Genomic DNA, 26716 nt, shown 5'->3' on the forward strand with positions numbered 1-26716 from the left:
CAGCCTACGTGAAACATCCTGTACACCTTATACTACACATTTAACCTCGATATCGCTGTCCGTTCGTTTTTCCATCGGAGATATCTACCTAATAGCGGCGGACAAGTGAAAACGCCTATACACCAGCTATAGATTACTTTGGAATTCAATGACCAGGTACGACTGGTTCTGCTTTCCTTAGATTAGTCCTGGCCACATGACCGATCATTATACGAACGTGGTAGGAAAAAAGTTCGAATTATGTGGCTTTTGGGTTAGGCCAGGTAGGCGAGTTGTGCTCGACGAATGCGTGGGTAGACGGTTAGAGGCGAGTCTTGGAACTTCTGCAACAGCCTATTTGTTACGGTTTCGTTCGACCGTTTGACATCGACCTGTTTCGCCCAACGAAATTTCTTTAAGACTTCCTCTTGGTTAGAAAACATGTAGACTGGAACTCGATAATTTTGCATTGAATTGCAGGCAAAAAGAGAATCATCCACTCGATTGTTCTTTCAGCAAATTCTTTCATCGGTTCGGCTAATAATGGTTGGAGTTTGCGTTTTCGTAATAGCTGCACCAATAATGGCCAGGTTATTGAATCTTTCATTTTCATATTTATTTAGGTATTCGTTGCTTGAACGTGGCATTATTTATTAGTTTGAGCATCGACGGAATCGCTTGCGGTAATTATAGATAATTGGGATTTGTTTTTCTCGTAATTAGGTACGGAATAATGCGGCTATTGAAGCGTCTGATTTTATTATCGGACGGAGGAAGAGAAATATAGAAGTAGGAGAACGAAACTGTTTGTTCGGAGATTAACGTTTAAATTTTTGAATCCGCAGGATTCGTATAGGAGAAATTAAGGTATAATAATAGGTAATAATTGATCTGACTATTCTTTAAATTATTCTTTAAATGCGTCGGTTTTAAGAAAGATGTATAATAAAGCGGAATTTCATGTGGCTTCTTATAAATAAGACGAAAGATGTTCTTTTCTATTAGCGATATAGATCGAGTACATTAAATCCTTTCTTTGTAACATCGAGTTTCATTTACGATATAGAATTCAAAAAAAGGCGCGTCGTATTTATGAGAAAAATTAGTTTCGATCTACTACTCAGGTTTAATTTAATACTACAGGTATATAAATTATTTTGCAATTATCTTTGTGACGACATATACGTAACAGGATTTTGATAATATAATTCTAATAAACCTACTTGGATTAGCTTAGAAATATACTAGAGATCTGGACCTGTTCACCGAAGGAATTTATTTAACCTAAGCACGGTGCAAGATGCAACTAGACAAAATAATTACATCGAAGAGTACATTACTGTGTCTCTATCTTAGCAATTTTTCTACGATTAAAATTTATTTACACATTCCACGCAATAATCGTAAAATTATACGGAGCGTTTCAATCTCAGTCGCTATTTGCTAACTTTAATCGAGATCAACGTACCCTTGATCGTGGTAGTAGATGTGAATTTAAATAAAATAGATAATAACAATAATGATAATAAACTGTGCTGAAACCAGTAATAATAATCAGGGTTCCACTTAGAATAAAATAAAATAAAGTAAGTCGAAGTTAAATTAAGTTAAATTCGAGTAAAATAAAATAAAACAAACGTAAGTACTTGACCGTCCTGCGTTAAATTCCAGTAGCGACTTCATCTTCCCACGATAGTTACCAGGATGCACGGTGGAAGAAGATATAATCGAATCTAACTAGAACGCGACAAAATTCAGTCTGTAACGCACGGATCGTGACTTAAACAACAAATTTACGCGAACCGAGGCGTAACTTGGTTAAGGTACCGTTATCTTCTGACAGGTACCATCGTCCTAAGACATTCCAATCGCGTAACAAATTTCGAACCGCGTTCCGGGACAACGTTTCATCGTACTCGATAGCAGCTTCTCGCTCGATTATGCGTTTCTCGATCCTTTAACGCGTTGACTGCCACGATTTGGATCGTCAGTGATTCGAATCGCTACATTTATTATAACGAAAATAAATATAATAAGAAGAAGATAAATTTCGTGGACTAAAAATTTATCGACAATGTGAACGACCTAGATAACATCGTTAAAAACAAAAGTATGGAAATATAATATAATATTTTGGTGAAATTAAATCTTATGCTGTAGTATACTTCGATCTATCGCGGCTTTCGTGGCAAAATAGAGAACCACGTACATTGGAATTCTCGCGAGGGTCAACGTGTTAACCGAGATAATCTGGGTTCCGAAAAGGTCACGAGAACAGAGTTTCAATTTTAAAAAATTCTTTATAAAAGTTACGTGTACAAAGTACAGAAGCTGTAGTATTTTAACAATGACGTTTTTACAAGCGAATGATATCGAAGATCTCGGGGTTACAAGACATCAAGATTTCTTCCAGACAGCGTATCATGCATTTTCATCTTCGTTGTAATAATTAATGAATTTAAATCGCTATTCAGATAAATTCCTCTTCAAAGTACCTGTATATTGCATAATGACTTCAAATAGATGAATTTTAGTCGAAAGTGGACCATTCGCCATAGAATTTAAAATACAAAAAATTCCCGCGTTACATCTTAACGTTCATTGTATTCGTAAAATATTATGTCACATAGAATTAGTCGCTAAATTACTTGCTCACTTACCATGCAAAGTTAGAGATGGTCGCGTACAAATACCGTGGTTTAGTATACGACGTCTAATCAAACGATTAATCAAATACTTTGATAATCTTAACAGAGTGTAGGTATGCTTCTAACAAATATCTTGCAGCTTCTCGAATTCGTTTCAGATCTGATCGATGAGATCGTGATAGTCGTTTAAATGGAATTTAAAATACATTTTACATAAGACACACGGATAATATATTAATATATTCGCAAAAAGTTTCCACGAATATTTAAATACTTTCACGAACAACTTCGTACGTATGTATTTATTAAACGATACTTTCAAATATTTCATAACTAAAAAGTTAAGCCCCGCTGGTATGTAGGTATTTAGTGGCGAGAGAAAAGAAGAAAGCCAAAAATCGAAGTACTTCTCACCACGCGATATCAACGTTGCTTTCTCGTTGCAACAATTTTGCCGATCGTTAAACATTTTCCAAGACGGTAGAACGTGGATATAGCTGTTCCATGGAACCAAGCAACTATGACCACGCCCTGCGCGCTACCGAAGCGCTATTCAGGCTATCTATCAGGACTAACTGCACCACACAGTGAGCACAGTGTCGTAAATTCGCGAGCCGTGTCCGCTCCATGAACCGACAAGAAAGCTGTATCCCGGATATTTCAAGTATGTCGGTCGATTGGCAAGAAATCGGCGAAATTGATCGCCTGTTCTGTTAGATGAACTTTTCATGCACTTTGCTTCGTTGTTGTAAAATTTTCATTGGGAACCGCGATGGAAATTGAAAATAATCGAATCGCATTGAGATATAACAAAATAAAATTCAAACTCATGGTGTAACGACAAGCTTTAGAATTAACGACGAAGAAAAATCTGAACCTGGTAAATTCTACGGAAACGCGGCAAATTCGACCGAACGCGATATTTAATCATAAAAGCATGGAACATGTGTTTGGCTGAAACGAATTAAATTGCCTTATGCCTTGGTTACGAATGGTTTCACGTAATTATCAAGGAAAACAGGTATTCAGAGAGAAAAGTTTCGCTCGAACCACGTTAGAAACGGAAACTCAAAAGCCAGAGTTACGAAATATCATTGCAAGATAATATTGCAATGTGGTCAGACCGCATCGCGGCACAACACCGACACACCCCATACAATACGCTTGGCATTCACTAAGGCGTTCCTCTTATACATTTATTATACATTTATACGTGTCTTCTCGACATTTTAAACGAGCAGTAAGCAAATTTCCCTGTTACGACGAACGTGCTCGTTGCTGCAACCAGCAACGTGACGTTATCTATTCTCGAATCATAATAACCACTAACCTTGATGGTTCGTGTATAAAATATCGCTGCAAGGTATTTTCCATGATATACAGTCGATCAGGAACATTTATGCCGTAAAATGCTTTCGCGTATAATGGCCACAGCAGGTATTTACATTGACCGTTTTTTTTTTTCTTTTTTGTGTCAACTTCTACATTCTTTCATTTTCATAGTTATACGAAAGTATCAAATTTAACGTATAATACTCGAGTTTGACTAATTAGCATGTAAATTTCGTAATAAATAGAACGACGTGCAATTACCTTTCTACGGTATATATCGTACGTGTCGTATAAGACATGTTGCAATTGAAAATCTAATGCGACCGTATGTTTATGATAAATATTTCTATATACGTTTCCAAATTGGTTTCGAATTCTGTCAATAATATAATCGCGATTAAATCGCAAATATACATCTATGTGAATATAATTAAAAAAATGGACCCTGGGAAAAATGGTTTACTCTGTTACACATTATACAGAGCATTATACTTAAGGTATTTTCAATATTCCTGCTTATTATGTACATTATACGTGTACCTTTATTCTTCTTATTATTAGGCACACTTTTTCACTTTCAGCTTTCCCATAAATGCATAGAAATACACTTTAATCGTAACAGCTATCTCTGTTGCGTATAATACATATATACAAATATCTAATGGTGTCCTTCGCGATGATTCGTCGCTCCTCGTTCGTTACCAACTCGACAATAATCACGCTCACCGAGCTCATCGTACTAATGAGTTGAATATTAACGACGTTAACGGTAGAGCCAGTCGACGCGCGTATGTACGTAGGAAAAGCAAAATCGAGTAACCGGTAGAGAACGTTGCTAGAGTCGATAATTACGCTGTGGAATTCAGCGAGAATCAACGTGACCACCGTCGAATCGTAATTCTCTATTTAACCATGCAATTCTTCGAGAGGATTGAATTAAACGCGCGTCGATAACCTGGTTTCGATATAACCGAGTGGGAAATTCACCTGTTGCTGGATAGGTTTTAAGTTAGAAGGCTGGAGGAACTAGGAATGCGCTTGCTCAATAATTCTTGCCTCTGGATGACGAAAGGGGCTCGAAGAACGTTGCGTCTTTGCTCGCTCGATTCTGGCCTCTCGCTTCTCTCTCCTCATCGTCGGTAGTTACTTTGCATTGGGAATTGGTGTGACGAGTTCAGTCGAGGAATCCTACGTAGAGACTTTCAGGTTTAACAGCTTTTTGGGAAGCTGAAGTTCTACGGCGACGATTCTAGGAAAGAGAATTCTTGAGTTTTGGAAACAATTTTTGCAGAGGCTACGATCTGAAATTATTCCTCGACGTGCAATTATTCAGAAATAATTCGAGTCATGGAAAAGATCGAAATCGCATTTGAGAATTTTTGCAGAGCTAAGAGTCCTATTAAATGAAATTTAAAAGAATAATCGTCGAGTCATGGAAAAGACACGTAAATAATAGTATCAAAATTATTTTTGATATCGAAACGAAGGTTTTATGAAATCAATTTCAGGAAAAAGAAATAGTTGAATTAAGAAAGAGATACGATAAATCGTTGGTCCGTTGTAAGGATTTCGTGAAACAAAGCTTCGGATAGAGAAGATTTGAACGACGCTATCTTGAAATAAATCGCAAGAAAAGAAAGATTTTCCATTGCAAAAGATACCATAGTTTTCGATTTCCAAATGAATCGTTCTATACCATTTTGTTAATCGAGATTCGCACGATGTATGCCACGAATTATGATACAACGTTTGGTTTAAAAAAAAATCGATGGACGATGAGAAGACGAAGGAAATTTGCACGTGTCAGACGTTGAACGCACCGCAAGGATTCAGCTTTTCGTAGGTGTACGTTTCAGGTTTTCTTGTGGGAATAACACGGCAAAAGGAAGTTGAAGAGCCGGCTTTGTTACGAGGGGGCCCTCTTCTTAACCCTATCTTCGCTATACACGCGTTGCACACAACGAAGCCGGCTGTTTTTACGTGCGTGCGTTTAATTTCGCGTTGCCCTCGCCGCTCACGCGAAACCTTCTTGTTAAAAGCAATTTCGACCAACCAACCGATGAATACGACGACGTTGCTCCTTGAATTCGCAATCGATGCTCGGTTTTGACTTCTCACTTCCTGTTCACCCGTCAGATTGTCACGGTGTCGTCGTTTGCTGAATTTTCAATTATTAGTGAAAAGCTTATTTACGAATGTATAACTTGTTCCTTTTTGAGGCGTTCGTCTATTGTTCGAGAATATATTATATCATTGTTATTATTGTTCGTTATTTGCAAGAACGAATATAATCTCGGTTCGTGCATTTCCTATGGTAAATAGTATACGAATCGCGTTATTTTCTACAGAATTAAGAAATACATCGATTGGTGTATAAATGTAAAAAGAACAAAGAAAATCCTTGAAATCTCGAAACCATCGAGTATATAGGAACTGTCGCCGTCGCGAGATGTCCATCCCGGGGCAAATTAAATTTCGTTCGAGACGCTTTTTCCAAATAAAACGGGTCATCGAACGGTAAGAGACCAAATACTTTGGTGAACCGCTGCGTTTAAAAACGTTCTAACCAGCTGTGAGTCTAAAGAACGCTGAAACTCATTGTGAAATCGAACAATTGCGAACATAGTCCTACATCGGGTCTAGTTTCCGCTAGCCGTTGATAAAAGACGATGGTATTGTAATTGCGCGAACGTTAGCCTCGCGATGTATTATTAAACGCTGGCGCGCGCGAACGCGTTTTTATTAATCATGCCAGTCGAGCGTATTCCCGTTAGCCGTGGGACGTAACAAGTCGGACAACGCGATCACGAGCGCATCGATGATGACCGGAAATTAGATCACATCCTCTGACGCGAGAAGGATCTTGCTGGTGATCCACGAAAGGACACGCGTGCTTCGTTTATGGTGCACATGGTAATAACGCGTAAGGTAATTAGGTCACGTGTCGGCCCATTCATCGAAAGAACCGCCAACGACTCACAATGAACTGTACAAATGGCCGACTGATTGCAGTTTCCATTTGCATATTACGAGGCAATGCGCTCTCTGAAACAAGAGTGCTCTCTCACAATTACGCGTTTTAATTATAACAGTCTACGCACTGCGCTCTTCTATAGGATGAAACGTGCTGGAATATTTATGTAGGTCTTTGGGAATTCATAGCGTATGGGATTAGTAGGTTATTTATTGTAGCACTTAATATCGATACGTTTTCAATATTAATTTAGACCGATCAAGTCATTTTTCTACGACTTTCTCGCAGATTTGTAATTTAAAGATCAGTTGTTCTGGAATCTTTCCACTTTTATCGTAGGATATAATTTTAGTACGTTTATGTAAGTTGCCGAGGTGATTTTTTTATAGTTCGCGGATAGATTAGTGAAACGTTTTGCGATCTCTAAATTTCTTTTTCACGGAATTTAATATTACTAATACGTTCTTAATAATAATTTAGATCAACGTAGAGGAGTTTAACATAATCGAGATAATTTTGTCGTGGAATGAGACATCTGAGAAGATTGATGTAGGTTTTTAGAGATTTATAGATGAACTAGTAGGTCGTTTCCAGATCGCTCGGTTTGTTTCGTAAAATATTAATTAGTCTGTGGAATATCTGGATTAACGTGCCGATAATTGTAGATACTGGGATTAACGTAAATAGACGTACATAGTATGTTTTGTATTAGTAATTCTATAACTAGTCCATGATAAACGATGGATCGATATAACGATGTTTAATGTTTATAGAATATTAGGATTAACGTAAAACTAAAAGTTTAACGCGTCTGGTATATTTTCTGCTCATAAGAGGCAGTTCGAAATACTCGTATAACGTACCTATATGATGTGCACAGTGAATCAGTCTAGTACTTTCTTTTTTTTTTTTTTTTATTTTATTTTGGTTATTTTACAATTTGTCCTTGTGGACATTTGGTAAAGTGTTATATCTTGTTGGTGAAGAAAAAAAATATAAATAAAAAATAAATATAGCATGTGGGCGGCTACCCCCAGCGGGATGCCAGCTTCGTTTTTTCTAAGTTATATCTTTTATGAAGTCTAGTACTTGAACGAGAATTTTCACCAACCAAAATAAACGTAAATAGAATCCCCGCACAAAGAAAACAGCAACAAATTAATTTTTTCCATTAAAAAGTAAAGAACTTGTGCACAGTGAAAGTTTCGAGATCACGTCACAATGATAATTGTACGTAGAAATAACGTTATTGGATATTATCGTAGACGTTGTTCGATGTAATCCGCGGTAAGCTACGATATCGAGACGCAAGCGGACGTTGATCAAGTTCGCCAATATCCGCAACGAAAGTGAACGAATGTCTTCCTTTTGTCGGTTGCTCGTTCACCCATGGGAGAATGAAATTAAAACCCATTCACCGTTGTACGAACGGGACACTAAATTCACTTCCTAACAGCTTGGAGTTTCTACGGCGCTTAAACGCATCGAATGCGTTTAACGTTAATACGTTAACGTCGTTGGAGCGACGCAAAGCAAGAACCGCGCGATTACTGGTCCGGAGAAAAGAAATTAGTTATATAACGATAGGAGTGCAATTTGTTGCGAGGAAAGGTGGATAAAAGAGGCAAGAAGAAAAGAAAAAGTTCGAATAATGGCAGAATATTTAAAATTGTTTGTGTAGTGGAACAGATATAGTCGCAGTGAAATGTTCCATTGTATGTTTATTAAGACGTATTTTCTTCTTTATATGTGGAAAATTTCTATAATTATCGGAGAGAAAATTATTAAAGGAAACGAAGGAAAATAAAAGACTACTATGAATGCAAGTGAATTACGGTGAATCGTTTCATTTTATGTTATGTATCTCTAATACATTCTGTTTTCTACTTTGTGCGTAAAAATTTGTAGAATTGCGAAAGGTAGCAGTAACATATTAGGGAAAATAAGAAAAATTGTCTACTGGGAAAGATAGATGCTCGTTGTGACATTAGAAATTGTTAGAAGAAAGAATAAATAGAATGTTTGATTAAAAATTTGCCTTTCGATCGCTAATGGATTATTAACCGATGCTCCAAGAAGAACGATTAAACGAAAGGACAAGGAGAACGATATTCTTCCTCAGATGCAAACATTATTTAAACAGTCTGTCAATCGGAGGTATAAAACAAATAATATCGTCGTTTGAAAGTAAAGCAGGATAATCGTTGAAAGAAGAAGAATCGCGAAGAGGTAAAGGAATCGAAACGAGTCTTGTACCTAGAGCTGAATGCAGATTGACAACATCAAACGTCGTTCTATAAATAATTCAATTAGGAGTTCGCAGGAATATCTACCATTATCCGTAAGAGGTTACGTAAAAGCTGCTGCGAAGGTCAGCGTCTTCGTGCTTCGAATCGTGAAACCTTCTGGTATCGATTACCAATTTCGTTGAGGGGCGGAAGTCGCGGCGAAAGTCCATCTAAGGCGGCGGAAGTGGTCGCTGAACAATACCAACCGGTACTGCGTCTCGTGACAGCCGTGTTCGTAGAGTTCGACGACATTTTTATGTCAACTATGCGTTTTAAATACTTTAACGGATAAGGTTGGAAACATAGGAAGATTTTTAACTTACTTGGAAATCTTCTTCCATTGAACGTTTTCGACTTAAAAGTCCTTTTCATCGATTTTACGGACGCGGATAATTTTAGATGGAAGGTATTTCGTTCACACGTTAGAGACCCGCTATTTAATATCTTTTTCAGAAGATTTTTGATATTTTATTTAGGAATAATAAGGAAGAAATTGAACATAATTCAAGATTTATTATGATTTTCATCAAGATAGATTCCGGGTAAATCGTTGTAATAGATTAAGAGTATAAGAAATTGTAGAGATAATGGTTATTTTAATAATGGATATCCTATAAAGAAATAGCTCTATAGAAAGGAAATTATGCAACAAAGTTACTTTCGACAACGATAACCGATTTCCTTGTTTAAACAATTGCCATATATTCACGATTTTTTTCATAGCCAATTTAAAGGAAACCTTACATTTACGACAAACCCGTCTGTATCGCTAATAATAGTCTGTTCTATTCGGCATAAAATTACCACTCGAAATATAAGATACGTATCGAAATAAGATCGAGATCGCGTTGTAAAATCACGCGCAACTGCGCGAACAATCGAATAAAAATTGGACAAAAACGAGTACACGATACTTTGATTTTCTAAACCGATTAAATACGATGCACAGCTGCAAATGCAAACTTCAAGCCCGGCTAATTTATGCCGATGTAACAGCTGTTAAAACTATATCGCCGGGGGTCCAGTTAGAAAGTATGTTTCCAGTATCATCGTAATTACCGTTTTACCGCCACTTCCTGGTTACGTCGAAACCGTTATTTGGCATGGTGTCGGCAAACGTGGAGAGATAAGTTCCCCGCAGGATGTAGATACGAGTGCCTTTCGATCGGTAAACGCATCGAGAACTATCGTCTCGACGTTTTACTCTAATGAACGGCAATCTCGGGCGAATAAGCGAAAGATTTTCTAGAACGGTACTTAGATCGACGAGCTGGATAACTATGCAAAGGAATTAGTTTGCTCGAGATACTTTGGTAATAATCGGCGAATAAAATCTTTGTGATCTTGAGGATCGACTTTCCAGTTACAGTTCCCAGACTCATTTTACACGCTGACGCTCATTTTCTCGTTATTATTAATTTTTACTTACTTTTAAAAGTACCTATAGTTGGTTTAACACGTGTTAAAATCCGTGTAAAAGTGGATAAATCGTGTAAAAAGGACCGTGCAAATGCGGATCCTGCAAGAACTTGTAAAGTGTGAAAAGAATCTCAGGTGTATACTTATTCGAGTATTGACTTTTCAGTTACTTCTTGTCCGATTTGTAGTGCCGCATATTTCACTAAATTATCCAAATATATGCCAATTTGTTTCGCTGGTTTTCATCATTTTCTTCAAATTTCACGTTTCCTTAGTTTTGACAACAGCAAAATGCACTTATCTTTAATTATAAATTTACATTTACCATAACTATAAAGGTTACTTCAAAATTATACGCACAATGCCTTAAATTCCCAGACAACTTTATTTTCGAAAATTTCTTACCACAATTCAAGAATGAATTATTTTTGCAATTCCTAAAACGAGCAATCGTACCTCGTCCTTATCGATTTTATCGACCAAATTATCACCGAAATGACGCTCATCCTTCTGACACCTGTTCTAGTCTTCGATAAAGTATCATTCGTGTTACTTTATTAGTATCTTACATGGTGTTGGGTCGACTTATAAATCGTATTATGCGATCCAAGGAAATAACGACTTGCACGAAATCGTGCGTGGTTTCACGCCAAAGGCTGGTGGAATCGTGTCTGGTTGCAGCGGTTGCTCGCTTTTTACACGCGCCGTTTCGTGCTGGTAAACCAGGAAATTCGAATACTTTCTAGTATTGACCTACAGCCGTATATCGCGATTTCCCTCCATTTGTCTGTTTTGCCCTGGGCGCTTCTTTAAGTTGTTCTAATCCGTTTTAACGAGCCCCAAGCCAAAGTGTTTCATTGTTGGAATATTCTTCGCTCCGTTATCAGAGACGAGATATCTCGCGACGCAATGTTGTTCGTACGATATCACGGACGAGATATACCGCGTGTATGTTTATTAGGGCGAGAGTTGTAATTACAGCAAGATAGACGCACGAACAATGTCGTGTCGCGAGATATTTGGCCCACAGTTGTGGCGCGGTTGAACGATAAAATAAAATTTCTGACATTTTTAAAATGAAGGGAAAAATAGGAAATTTATAATGCAAGAAAAGAGAAACGCTGTAACGTTATAAAATGAAATTATACTTGACGAGAGTAACGATTAAATTGTAATATATACCGCGGAACAGATGGCTGCTACCAATGCGATAAAATTGTTTAGCGCAAAAGTAACTAATTCACGCAGTTTAACGATTTTAAACTTTATTTTATCTAATTATATTTATACTACCTTCTCTTTTTGCAGTCCGGGTGGCTTCATAATTTTTATATTTAATTATATCGAAATCATACAGGAATTCCACCACAAATACCTCGAAAGTATATACATGTAACTACAAGACGATGTCATAATTGAAATTTTTGGAATCGTTGTTCGCGTAATTTTATCTCTGACGTATCGGATATTTATCGTAGAAGTTTGTTTCATGCGTCTTGTTTCGCGTGGTTTTGTTTGCTGTAGTTTGGATTCAGCCGGGACTAAAGGAAATATATCGAAACTCCCTCTTTTACGAACGATTAGGTGCAATGATTTACTTTGTTCTTTTACATTTTTTCAGTTTCCTGGTTCTGATCGAGTTTCGTAATTGTCTGTTTATTTTTTGGTCTTTTATTAGTCTTCCTAGTTTCTTCTTTACTTCTTCTTTTTCTATCGTTTCTGTAAACTATTTTTCTTCGTCCTCTAGGCTTTTGCCTTAGCCTATACCTTCTTTTGTTTCAGATTCAGGATTTTTTACCAGATTTAGAATTTAGTCAAGAAATTTGTCATAAACTCAGAGACCAAACTACCTTTTGCCATTTGATTTATGGTTTCAATAACTTTCGTGCAAGTTGATAAAGATTGAACGAGCTGCATTGTAAATCGAGGGCTTCGTGCTGAAAGAAACGCAAATACCCCGTAGCAACAACGCGAAGAGGAACGCCTTCCTAATTTGATATACTCTAATTGCTGCGTGAAGGCAGCTTGCAACACGCGTCTATAGTATTCTCTTTTTCTACTCTAAAAACTACAATTTCTTAGCAAGTGTATCCAAGAGATATCTCTAAATTTTCCACGAACAATGCTAATCACACTAAATGTCTCTGTACGTTTACGTTTTTTTAATGAATCAAACGCATTCAAATGTCACGCTTGCGTAAAAATCTTCGAAAGAATGTTCTTATTATCGTTTCTATTGACGTGGGATGGTTGTCGTCGCGTATATTCTTTAGTTATCACGATGATCTTTTTAATATCGTTTTGAATCGATAAAATAAGCGAAAGAGATTTTGCGATGATTTTAACGAAGAATTAAACCAAGATATTTTCTCCTTATCATACGCACATTAAAGTCCTTTCGTGCTCATAATTAGCGATGGTTAAGTTTCGGCGTTTTCAGGTTCTTCTCATACTCATTCTTCTCGCTCTTGCATCATTTACCATTCAAACTTCTGTTGCATCATCGTACACTTTACCTGTGCTTTACCCCTTCCAGTTCAACCTGTCGATTTATGCACCGAATCAACTTGTTTTCGCGAGACTTTCTACGAACAACCTCTAGCAGCCTTACTGCTAGGTAACATCCTTATCAAGGGCAGAGTTCCTGCAGATTGATCGTCGGTGCTCCTTCCCTTTCCTGCGATATTATATATATATGGACATACAGAGTGACTCGAAAAATTGCTCGCATGCCAAGTCGCCTCTCTCCTATTACCGCGTTACCGGTATAAATCAACAGGTGCTGTTGGAAAAGTGACGGTGATTTAGTCTGCCGCGTATCAGGTTCCCTTCGTTTTCGGGGCCGTTTAGATTTCTCATTTTTAGCTCAGCTTGACGCGAAAGGTGCGATAAACGATACGATCAATAATTCCAGTCTTTCTATCCTTGTTAGCTTGTCTCGTTGTAGGGATAACTTCGTTTAAAATCCGAGTACGCGCGATCAACTTTTCGGGTCGCTGTATCTGCCACAATCAGCATCGACACACCGAGCTTCGACTTTCTTTCAAAACAACCTTCTGTTTCGCGATTTGTGTTCCTCTGGCAAAACTTTTTGCGTAGTTTTTTCTATCAAGTCGTGTAAGCTACGTAATAGTATCGAGGAGTAAACATTACGTCCGAACTCGTATCCTCTTAGCCGGTACTATCCTCCGATGGTTCCCAAAGAAGCCATAATGGCCCGCAACCTGAAGAGCACAAAACTCTAGAAACCTGCAGGATTAACAAATACCGTCGCAGACAACTATGGTCGTCCTATTAGGCGTTTCTTCGGCGCAATCATCGTGACGAACAATGGGGCGTTGCATAAAAGCGCATCTACAGCGCGGCGACGAACTGCTGCCGGCAAAATAATAAACTTTCGCGAACCACCCGGTGGGTTTTCACGAGCTCGTAGGTGTGCGACTCGCTTCCCACGAGCTCGCGGGCAGTTACGTCAGCCGTGGGTCTGCAATTAGCCGCAACTCGTCGCGCGAACCGTGCGTGCGTGCGCGGTGCACGTGCAATTGGCGCTCCTGTTGCTCTCCGAGCTACCCCGAGAACGAGCAACTTGTGTAACAAGCCGTTCTCAAAACTTTCGCCGATAAAATGTTTGATAAGAGCCTTAATTGGCGATATTAAATTCTAGTAAAACTCAATTAGATCGTACATCCGTGACTTGGCGCGATAAGTGCCAATGTCAGTATTTATAAAGTTCGGATATTAGCGCTTTCGTAAATTGCATATTATCCGGTTATTATCCTATTCGATGGATCATAAAATTATAAGAAACAAATCCGCGATGTACGATCTACGATTTGATTTACAACGACGTCTAAGGGATGTATTTAGTTGGTTTTGATGGTTCGCATTAATTTTAGTTTACTATGTCAGTCGTACGTGTTAACTACTCGCTTCGAATAAGAAGACAAAATGTTTTTCTGCGAGTTACTAATTAGCTCCTCGACGACTATTTCCTAGTTTCCTTTTTTCGGTTTGGCCTCAAGTAAGAGTGAGTTTACAGTCTACTTTCTTCTTTTCTTCCCAATATTCGCTATGCTACATACTTGGAAACCGACAAAGAATCCTTCTCTTCTTGGGAAGCGTTTTATCATCAATTTAGAGGATGAGAATTTTGAATGGGAAGATGAGAGCATTGATACCGTAGGCAAATAGAAAAGACAGAGACAAAGGTAAATTAACGTGCTTTCACGAATTTTTGAGAGTTTCTAGTTGGGTATGTGTAGTGTATACACGAGTATAATAATTTAAGAAGAGTGTTCTTCGTTTCTTTCGGACATGGCAATTTCTTTATTTGCTAACTTTCTACGTGCGACGAAGAAATTTCTTTATTCGGCAAATCTTGTATATTTGATCGGAACAAAATTTCATTTCGTAGTGATTAATATAAAATGAATACAACGGGGTGGAAATATCTTTCGTAGCCGCTGTATGAGACAACGAAACCTTATATCCGATCCTAAACCCAAGAAACAAACGCTTCGCGTCGATCCAGTGAAAAAATACGACTGCCGAGAACATCAACGTCCGTCTCAAAGGAATTAATCAAAGAGAAGCGGACAATGCGATGGCAGAGAGCACTCGATAACGGTAACGGTACCCATTGCGAAAGGAACCAGCTGCTACCTCGATTCCCACTCTTCGAACACATAATTAGGTCGTTCCTCTAATCGTCGATTCTCGCGCGTCAAATATATTTACTCTGTTAGAATTCTTCGATCGACTCGGCGTTTTAACGTTGCTCGTTTTATATATACACACATATATAAATATAATAACAATGAATATAATATATTAGCCAAGCTTAATTATTCCAACATACATCAGCATCGATAACAATTTTGAAATTTCTAACGTAGAAAACTGTCAATCGCGTTCAGCCATTGGAAGCGTACGAATATTTCAGTGATTGTGTACGCGCTGAACGAACGCTGTGATCGCTCGACCGGGCCGGAAGACCCGTTACCTGCAATCGACAGGAAGTCTGCATCGTCTAGGCTGGCCACGCCACGAGATTACGATTACGCTTGCGGGAAATCTGGCCGGACTTGAGCGAGCCGAGTCAAACGCCTGCCACCTTCGCCTCTCCGCGACTCTGTCGATTATCGGTGGCGGTATAACGGTTCCCAAGGGGATTCACCGACGAGCGTGTGTCTTCCTTCGCGACGAACGCACCCGTTCACGTGTCGGATTCAACGGAGAAATCCAAGTCGTTGGCCTCCTGCTGCGCTTCGTTCGTTCGTTCGTTTGCATTCGGCGGGAATCTGACAGAGTTATTGCTGCGCAGAATTATTTCGGTACGTTCATGGCGAATTTTGGGTCGGTGGTAAAACCTTCGATGCGGTTACTTTGAATTCTTTACCCTGCTTGCTCTTCGTTACTTTAGTATTCTTATTTTATCGAAAGATCGTGTTCGTTTATTTGGTTCACCAGGAATCTGGTGTAGTCATCGTTCTCTAGAACCGACTCGCACTTATCGTTAGACTATACGACGTTAACCCTGTTCGAATCAAGGATGACTGGCATAATGAAACGTCATTAAATAATAACCCGATGTCTGCGGAGATTTATCACGTTTCTCGATTACGCGGCAGGGTATGCTACTGCTGTGCCACAATTCAGCCGCAGAAACCGTAAGGAATTTTATGGGAACCGGCGTACATCCTATACATAGAGCGACTTTATATGCCGCGTATTTCGTAGGCGAACGACGAGCCTCGCTGAACTCTGTATTTAAATATTTAGCGCTGACCAACTTCGTTTGATCCTTCTATCTGATCTTTGACTCTCAAACGATATTTCTAAGCCAGGATAATTCGTTCCAAGGCATTCCATTTTATTCGCCGTTCTATAGAATTATAACACTCTTTGTAAAATGCAGAAGATTGAGTAAAATGATGCGTTCTAAAATTAAGTATCGATAATTCGAATTATCACAGACATCCATGGCAGACAAAATTATTTCATTAACTTTTAGTCGAGACCGAACGTTTCTGTTGCCAGGTTAACTTGCCTTTTTGCGAGCATTTAATTAAACTAGTTTCACTTTCTCTAATTATTCTCTCGAGACTCTACCATATGTTTTTTAGACGGAGAAATTTACATAATAGTTTCTAATTATAATAAAGTTTTTGTGTCACGAAGAGATCAACCTCGTTTAAATACAAATACTGTATTTCGAAAGTGTCAAGGCCTGCATATAGTCCTCGAGTCGTGTTACTGCTCAAACGCATCTCCCTCGTCTTCTCTTTCCCCGATGTTAATGAACGGTCGATGCTAATGAACAGTTTATTCAAACGAGACTCTTTTCTTCTCTGTTACAGGAATATGCTGATAAGAGAATTGGCGGCCGTGTGGGTCGCCGTCCTCTTGTGCCATCTTCAGCTAACGGAGTCTCAGGTGAGCGCTCGATTATTATTCCGCTATGGCTTTTCGATGACATCGCGGTCTACATTGTTTCACACTTACCCGCGTAAAAACGTATTCCGTCGTGCGAAGTGAATATAATGGAGCGATCGAAATCGGGTCGAGAAGTCACAACGTGATTTTTAACGATTCGATTCATCGCCGATCTCATCCTTGTCGATTTACCTTACTACGATACGCTTATACATTTAACGAGAGGGAAATTTCATTTATCGGATATATCGTAGCTTCGATCGCGAATATCAGATTCTAAAAGTATCTTCAAAATTATCGGAAACATCGTTTGGTAAATCGTTTAAGCTTTGCAAGTTTGCCGTCAAATAAAATATACGACGCGTTCGAGATGAAAGATTTGAATTAAACGTATCGCGTTTGAAATCGATCATCTTTGATCAAAGTAAGAACCATTTTGGTCGATAGATTCTTGCACCTTACAGTTGTAGTTTTGCGTATTAAAAAAAAAGAAAGACCTTTCGTTTCTCGAAGAAAACGATCAAATAATTAATAATTAAATTAAGTAATAAATTAAAAGCTAAATTATGGTGTTATCGCAAAAACAATATCCTCCGATATTCTCAGTTTGTAATATAAAAATTACTCGGAAAGTGATACGTCTAAGGTATAATCTTCGAACCGTTCATTCACACGCAAACGCGAGGGCGTCACGCGAGGATCAAATGGAGATTTGTCGGTTTGAACGTAGCATCTTGGTGTGCCAGCAGGGCATCAAGGATCCTCGTTTCACTATACAACAACTGGCGTAGAATTCTTGAGAAATCGAGCCGAGGATTATGAAGTAATTGGCATGTCGAGCCCCACAGGAGTTGCCATCGTTGGCTGGCCGTTTGCTCGGGACCTGAATGTGGAGTGTGTGTGCGAGGTGAAAGTGAATTTCAGGCCGCGTGTACACGCGTGTGCCCTATCCGAAGCGCAAACAATGTTACCAACTGTGCGCAGTTGCAACATTTTGAGTATAGGAAGCGTCAACGCGTCAGGAAAGCGTTTCGTGCATTTCCAACTGCGTGAGACAACTTTGATTTTCGCGCTAATTTTTCTATTCTATCGAACTGATCTCGTACTCCGCGTTAACGAAACGTCCTTTTCTTTCGAACAGTTACGAGATTTATTTTTTATCGCAGCTGTTTTTGAAAAACCGATACAAATAAAAAGAGATCGATATCTCTAAGTGTCAGATACGAGAAATTCAGTATCTTCATCTCGTTTAATTACGAAGGTGCAGATAAGATCGAGAAGATTCTTCCGAATTGATATCGAAAACTACTAAACGCTTTTAACTTTGACATACCAACGATAATATTCTAAATAATCGATTTATATCTCATAGCGTATGTACAATCTGTCCATTCTAAAGGGAAGTAGCAAGTATTAAGTAGCAGGTTTATTGCCTGCGATTATTAGCTCGTTAGTTCCTATTTTTTAACACGACACAGATCGATCAAAGTGTCTACATATCTACTTACTAGCATCGCTGTATTATTATCTTTGATCGTCTCGTTGTAATGCAAAATTCGATCGTTATTCGTCGAAGAAAGTTTTATACGTGAGATAATCGAAATGAAGATCAAAATCAAAGAGAGAGAAATAAAATTCGACAAAATAAATCCAACGTTTCGTCAAAATCCTACAAACGAGAGGAAGAAAAAATGGAAAGATCCGTTGACGCATCGAATACCAGTGATCGTTGGCTGGCCGCGTGGAATTCCATCGGCCTCCGTTTCTCCTCTCACGAGTGCCTCACGTCGCACCTTGGAGGAATGCAGCACACCGTTATGTCACTGATATTCTGGTACGCGAAGAAAACTCGCGAGAACTCACGGTCGTATTCTACGTACGAACCACGGTGCCGCTTTCTGGCGAAGATGAGCGCAAAACCAACAGATCCTCCGCTAGATTGGCCTCCTTCACTTTCTCCAGTGGAATAACAATGCTATTCTATCTCCGTTCGCTGCTGCGAATCCGCGCAATTCGATGCGTACTCGTACAACTTTTAAATAACGGAAGACTCGCATAGGAAAAATACAGGAACCGCTTGATTCTCCGAAGGATATTGCTCGGTACTACTTAGCTTAAATACGTTCTGTTCCATTAAGCCTTCTCACTGGTGGTCACTGATAATCTTAGAACGTGCACGTGGCCTTAGACACATAATAAAAAAAAAAAAAAGAAAAGAGGAACGGCGGAACATAAGAAGAAAGAGAAATTTTTCTCTGTAAGATTTCCCTTATCTTCTTTTACTGTGGATAGATATACAGGGGTCTAATGTATTACCTCGGCTCGATTTCTCAAGAATTCTAGGGGCGTTCGTGATTTATTCCATTTGTCGACAAGCTTTAAGATGTGTCTATTTAAGAACAGTTATCAAAAGATTTCGCGTCTGCCGGATTAATTGCAATTTCCTAGGGTTAATTAAAGTTTACAGAAATTGTTAGACGTATCTTATTTATGTTCGTACAGTTTATCTAATTGATTAAAATTTAGAACGTCTAGTAATTAGAAATTTCTGCTCGAGTTCTAGATCGAGCAGAAGCAAAAATAGATTAGGTTTTAAGTCGAGACCCTAAACCCTCCATCTGCTACCTTATTCTTACTGACGTCGTTCGCATGCTAGGCCGTCTGAGTCAACGCAATTTCTTTTTTTTTGTGTGTTAGGTTTCTGTGTTTTAAAAACTTCCAAGAAGATCTTATACGCTCTCTCAGATTTCTGAAATGTCATCCAGTAGTTTTTAACGCAAAACGTTGCCTTAATCCTTCTAAGCAAAACAAAATTTAAACAAAGGCATGGGAAAAATGAGAAATTACTTAAAATTGCTAGTGGAAAACGACCATATAAGCAGATGAAGGATTAAGTGAAATCGATGGCTCGTCTGTCATTTTCTACCCTTCCTTATTTTCCACCCCTTTCTTCTCTGCTTTTCTCCTTTCTTTACTCTTAAATTGTTAAGTTACAATATATATGGTAAACATGGAAATATCTCTGTTCGAGAAATCCAACAAATAAGAAGAACTTTCCTCTTCGTGTAGAATAGTCGCGACATCCTCGTCCTTTTATGCAATCGACGTCGTAACTCGTATTTCCCGCGCTCTTCCGGCTTCGATTCAAAACTTTTATCCCACGTTCTCAGGCGCGAGCGTCCTCGGGTTTCGTCATTCGTGAAGTGGAATTGTAGCGAGTTACTAGATTCGGTATGTGTGAAATATTGCTTTTTTCTGTTAGAGAAATCCGTAGATACGGATGCGTCGATACTGTTACGTGTGACGTTAGATGGATGGAATCGATATCGATGGGAATTGGGTGAATAAGAGACGATTCTGTGGAGATTTCCTGGTTTTAAATACTGTTACGGTTGCAATTTTAGTTCTATGTTGCCTTTATGTTCGATAAGTTACAGAAATAACAAGAAGATAAACTATTTTAGATATCTATGTATATACTGATAGGATGTTTAATTACTTACTTATTTATTTATTCGCTAATTTATTTGTTTGGCACTATGAAGAAACTTGTAGGAATAATGAAAAATTACCGATTGATGTATTTTAGCTGCATTTCACTTTTCTCCAAATTTCTCACTAAACATCTATGGAATTCATTATATACTTTCTCAATTACTCTGTCCATAAAAGCAAAGATAATTTGAAGAAAAATCAAGCCACTCGGAGATTAAACGATCGACTGAATTCACCGAAGATATCTTAATTTCAATATCAAATTGGTCTAGTAATAAATCGAATGCTTAAAAAATCAAGGAACGACCTAGATGAATCCTTTTACCTTCATGCACGTATGCAGGTTCAAAAATTCATATACGCTTTTATATTGAAAGCCTAAGTGCAAGAAAATACGCTTACGATTTCTATAAGAAGCTGAGAATTTATTTCACTTTAAATTCCTGTCGCTTTATCGCGACGAAAGGAAGCTAAAGTGGTCGAGCGCTTTGAGTTACTACGCCATAAAACGTTTTTAACGCGTTGCTATGTTTCTTTGTTACAGGTTCCTACCACAAATGTCTTCACCTGTCCGAACGGTGAGTAACTTTAAAAAAATACTTCTCGATACCATTCCGAAGCAAGTAATTCTTGGCTGAAGGCCAGACTATCGGTAGCCTTGAAAAGGTCGCACCTGGTGGTCCTATACCTGGCCAGGTAGACTACTAAACTCGTAGACCAGGTCGTGCTCCAAAATTTTTTAAAGCATAGGGTCCCTATTGTGTGGCCACGAATCTGTTAGAACTTCACTTCTTTTTAAAGCGAAGGCAGATGTTTCTTCGTAAAAATAGAAAACTTATAAATTGATATTATTTTTATTAATATTATAAAATATTCTTATACGTTAATTATAACGTTAGCATCGTTCCATTATTTTATTAGGTTTTGTAAAATTGAGTCGGAAACGTTCGAATATGTTGAGAATTTTGAACATCGAAGTAGCGCGTCATCTCAAATTTGTCGGTAAATATTGCGTTATTAAGTAACAAATTGTGAAAACAAATACTTGTGCAATTTGTGTAATTATTGTCTCAATAATCACGATACAGTTGATGTTGACGAAACGATCGAAGCAGAAAGGCGAAACATGTAAAGACAACACAGGGATATATTGAAATATCAGAGTATGTCCTTACGTATTACTTTTTTAATTCTGAACGCACACGCGTGAACGATTACGACAATCATTGAACGGAATATTACAACGATTAGAATTTTTCTATCAATTCTTACTTCATTCTTATTCATCCCTTTCCTTCTAAAAAGATATATTTCTCATCTTCTCCTTTTTAACTAGTTACGAGCTTATTTCCTCCCCTCGCTCTCATAGCAATTTCATACTGCTTTTTGGAAAACTCTACTATTGCTAATGGTTTCCATCAGATACGTTCTTTCCTCGCCACGATGCACTTCCAGTATCATTTCGAATAAAAACCAAAGTATTTCTTTCTTCGATGATTTCAGTAGAGAATTAAATAAATCAAAATTCGAAATAGCCGAGCCTCGACACTCCGAAGCTCTTCTCGTACTCGTGCTTTCTCCTTTCTTACTCCTGAAACCTTAATCTTTCGACGATCGAACTGCACGTTGCACAACTTGGTTATTCTTTTAAAAAAAAATTTGAGCAGGAATACGAAAGCGAGACGCGTACGGCGAATAAATCACGCGAGGGACAATGAGGATAAGAGTTCGGCCATTCGCAACGTTGCTCCACTTTTCCTCGTTACTGGCAGCGCAATTAAGTAGGTTGCACGTACAAGTATGAAGCTACTTGATCGTTAACCGTGTTCTGTCGCGTGAGCTCGAGACGTTTCATGTTCGATCGAGCCGGACCTGTGCCGGCGAGCACGAATCTACCGCTTTCGGATGCAAGAATTCCTCGAGCTTCGAAAATAACTTTATTTTAGCTCGCTGACCCTGCTCCAAGGCCTTGGAACCATGCTCGATCATCGAGGGCCTGAATAATTCGTCTCGTGATCTTTGAATCGCGATGCCAGAAAAATTTATCGAAGGGCTAAAATCATCGTCGTGACGAAGATACGGACCTTCTTTTCCTCTCAGAATTAAAATTGTTAAATTATTTAGCAAAATCCATATGACAGTATAAATGTAAAATTTATTCCACTAAGCCGAATATCGATATTAATATTAACAAACGAGAAGCAGGAACGAAAATACGGTTCCATAAAATTTTGTCTTCCTCTAGAGGATTAATTTTAAGATTCAATATGGTCAAAATTCCTCGTACTTGCTTTTGGGATTAAATGTATGTTTTCGTCATCTTCTCAAACGCTTCGGAAATGTTGTTTGTCGGATCATTAGTTATGATACTGGTTTTTTATTAAAATTCGTAGCCTTGTCGAATATATATAACTTTGGACCTAATGGATCGATACTTTTTACAATATTGCTTAATGAGAACGTAAAACAGGAGGAGAAGAGAAAGCAGCGATTAAAAAAGGGACAAACCGATTGCAATATTTTTGGAGACGGTGTTAACAACCACGTACACGGATCTTTCGTTTAATACATTCCACGACGATTTGCGAACGTTCGTACCCGGGAAAATATCTTGCATGCGTTGTTTCAATCAAGAAATGCTAATAGTCGCGAGGAGAACCGCATGCTCGGTATAAACATGGCCGTTTGACCTTTTAAAAGAAAGGAAGGCCGGCATCGAGTATTTCTCTGTGAGTTTAACGCAAGCTGGCATCGAGAAACCATTGAGAAATCGCTTCGACGGAGAAACTATCGTCAAATACCTACGACAATCCCAATCAATATCTTCAAATCTCTCGATCAACTACGATATTTGTACGTGTAATTATACTTCGTTGTAAAATTTCATTATATTTAATTATAGTATTTGATTATAGAATCTACTCGTTTCTATAAAGTAGCAATAGAGTGATACTATGTCAGATACACGGAACGATCGACGCGTTACTAAGTCAAACATTCGTTGGATTTGTCGAAAATCGGAAATAGTCAAATTCGTAAAAAATCCGATACTCGAGAATCGAAAGGTGAACAACACGAGCGCACGAGAAACGTTTCAGCCGACTCGGCGAATCTCTTCTATAACGTGTTACCCGCTTACCCAGCGACCTACCTTTGACTCTCGGTGCTCACACACCGCTGAATCGCATTAAAAACGATCGAGGTCGTTATGTCCGTCCCTGTCTGTACAGGTCACCGGTTAACCGCGTTTCCTGCGTCGAACCTGTACCGAAAGTTTCACCTTTTCGCTCGTAAATCGATCAGACAATGGTACAATGGTTCGCGAAAATATTAGAACGCTTATCGTAGAAGCCACGATAGGAATATTGTCGATTGTTTAATATTTGACGTAATATTTTTCACGCGATATACAGCTTTGTAATATGGGATAGATTTAATAAACGCGATGTAGATTTGCGGTCGTTAGATGCTGACTATGAATGGTGCAATATCTCTGAGTATGATAAATAGAGAAAACAGGGGGAAAAAGGTTGAACTCGTCCACTATTCTACTAAATTTTGGAGTAGGACAAATTTTGTTCTGTTATTGTATGCCATGTGGCACGACCGTGTAAAGAGAAATATAACTTGATATTTTTCTTGCACAGGATGGGAACTGAAAGGTATACATTGTTACAAATTCTTCAACATCAGGCACTCTTGGGAAAAGGCAGCGGAATTATGCAGGAGGTAAGTGGATCAATTGTCAATAGCCTTTTCATCGTGTTTCTCTCGGTGCTGCTGGTTTTAATAATTCAAGATAACGATTTCTACGTGTTTTATGCAGACAAAAATTTGTCCGCTAAGAAACGGTTCATGTGCATCGATGAAAATTCGTTGGTAATCCGCGAAGGTAGACAAATCTGCGAATTATTGTATTACCAATTATTATTTGATCCATCCTACACCTACAGCGTCGTAGATAACAAAACTCCGACCCGTGTACAGTTATCGAGAATTGACGTAGAGATTTCTTTAGACCGGCCCAAAATTTTCCATATTTTCTATACTTTGGATATAAATTTACGTAAATGATAGATGCATGAAAATCCTCGGTACTGAACGCGTCAGACACTGTACCAAACTTGCTGCGATCCGAACATTCGACAAAAGCGATTCGATCGTGACAGAAAATCATCGATTCCAATCGAAATCTTCTATCGAACGACTCGATGCGTGTCCATTTATGTACTCGTACGCGTCGCCGTTGCGAAACGAGGAATGAGAACAGAGGAAAGAAAATAAAACGGAGCATCGCGAGGAAACTCGGTGAATGCCTGTGTAACCGCGTCATTACACGCTAGAACGAAGCAAGAGATGAACGAATTGATGCGATTACAGGTACGGCAGCGAACTGATGGTGGTGGAGTCGTACAGCGAGAACAACATGTCCGCGAGCATGATCGGCCGGCATTTGGATCGTTACTGGCTTGGCCTGGCCTCCCTCGACGATTTACGAACCAACACGCTCGAGTCGGCCGCTGGAATGCTCGTCTCCCAATACGCCGGTTTGTAAAATCACGCTTCGCTCGACTTTCCACGCATCTTCACCTCTTGACTCTTAAATCTTCCTTGGCGCCATCGTTATTCGAACACGAGGTCGTTATGACGTAGGATCATAGACGAACCCAAAAAATCTTTTTCATTATCCAATGGCAGCCATAAGTATCAGCACACCTATTCGTATTTGACACACATTACGCGCTTCGCATTGCCACTATGTTTTCTAATTGTCTCGTTATAAATCTGTTACTCAATTCGTATCACGTGTGCCTTACGATATAGATCGTTGAATTAAGGAAACTTTGTTAGAATTTTTTAATAAATACAATTAAACGGTAGATTCTAATACATGTGAGCTATTTAATACTTATATATATTCAGAATACTATATACATTTTTTAATATTATTATTTTAATCTCTATCTTTGTAAATACGCGTAGAAAATTTTACAGCGGTCTTATTTTTGGTACAAGTGGTATATTGTGCATATATTTTTAAATATATATATTTGGAATACTAATTATAGCAAAAATAAAAATTGTGAAATTTGATATATAAATTTGTGAATTTACGTACGTCTTAATCGAAGAGCACACTGGGAAAATATGACGAATCAAGGCAACGATAGTTTGCTCTGGAATTAGCGTCCTTCTAATGATCGAACACACGTGCAAGGCCGGTTTTCATCGGGGTCACGGAAACGCGGAACTGCATCGTGTATACGACACGAAGACACACTTTTCCCACAACAATGCCCAGATACCGTCGCTTTTACGTCTGCTCAGCTGCAAGCTGCAATTTACTCGTCTGGTGCATTATATATTTGCATAACATTTTCTTTTCTTTAGTCGTCCCTCCGACCATCTTCATCTAACGCGAATTCTGTCGCTCCTTACCAGTAAATTCGGTTTTCCATTTCTACGTTCCATAAAGTCCACGATTTTTCTTTTCGATGTTCCACGGATATCGAAAATTACCGCGTCACATAATTGTATTTGACATTGGAAGGTAGACTGCCAAAAGAATCGTGAAATTCTCTATTTCAAGTATACCAAGAAACTACGACTTAGAGAACAATAATTTTCAAGTGAGATACGAATTAGGCGAATATACACGCGCAAGTTGAGATAATATTAAAGGTCGATTCCAAACTTTGGTAATGAAAAATTATTTTGAAATGTAATACAGCCTTGTAAATTTGCCAACGAATTATAGAAAAAGACGCGATCTTCAAAGTCGTTTGCTTCGTTTTCATAGAAAATTCTTTAACAAATTCCTTGAAATAATAACACTATCACAAGTCCAATTAGGAAGAGTGGCAAAAGTTAGACCAATTTTCTCAAATTCCTGACCATTTCATCGAGCGTCACGCGTTTCCCCGAAATTTCATCGAACGAGAAGGACAGTGAGCCTGAACAGCTTTGGTATTCAGGTTTCTGGGCGTCGAAGCAGCCGAATCCGCAATCAGGTGAATGCGTGGACGTCGCGTTGACGGATGACCGACAAACGTGGGAGCTGACCACGTGCGAATCGTTGCTTCCTTTCATGTGCCGTGCCAACGCCTGCCCAGCAGGTAATCACTTCTCCACGACCTCACACAACC

General features: G+C 38.6%; 1 protein-coding gene and 1 long non-coding RNA gene across 4 annotated transcripts in view; one reads left to right on the forward strand and one right to left on the reverse strand.

Moving 5' to 3' along the window:
• LOC132914294 (sushi, von Willebrand factor type A, EGF and pentraxin domain-containing protein 1) overlaps positions 1-26716 on the forward strand; it is a 52207-nt gene that overhangs the window by 5553 nt on the left and 19938 nt on the right. For all 3 annotated transcript variants that reach the window (XM_060973280.1, XM_060973281.1, XM_060973279.1), the window contains exons 2-6: positions 17000-17075; positions 21115-21148; positions 24218-24299; positions 24951-25117; positions 26546-26686. In XM_060973280.1, the coding sequence (XP_060829263.1) occupies positions 17004-17075; positions 21115-21148; positions 24218-24299; positions 24951-25117; positions 26546-26686 (496 nt within the window). In that variant the 5' untranslated portion in view covers positions 17000-17003. The remainder of the gene's footprint in view (positions 1-16999; positions 17076-21114; positions 21149-24217; positions 24300-24950; positions 25118-26545; positions 26687-26716) is intronic.
• Positions 12958-13816, reverse strand: LOC132914342 (uncharacterized). Its single transcript, XR_009659565.1, has 2 exons — positions 13404-13816; positions 12958-13317 (listed from the first exon to the last, which is right to left on the reverse strand). It is a non-coding gene; the product is annotated as an uncharacterized LOC132914342 (long non-coding RNA).

The sequence above is a fragment of the Bombus pascuorum genome, chromosome 14, assembly GCF_905332965.1.
Source record: "Bombus pascuorum chromosome 14, iyBomPasc1.1, whole genome shotgun sequence".
In the NCBI taxonomy this organism is placed as follows: domain Eukaryota; kingdom Metazoa; phylum Arthropoda; class Insecta; order Hymenoptera; family Apidae; genus Bombus; species Bombus pascuorum.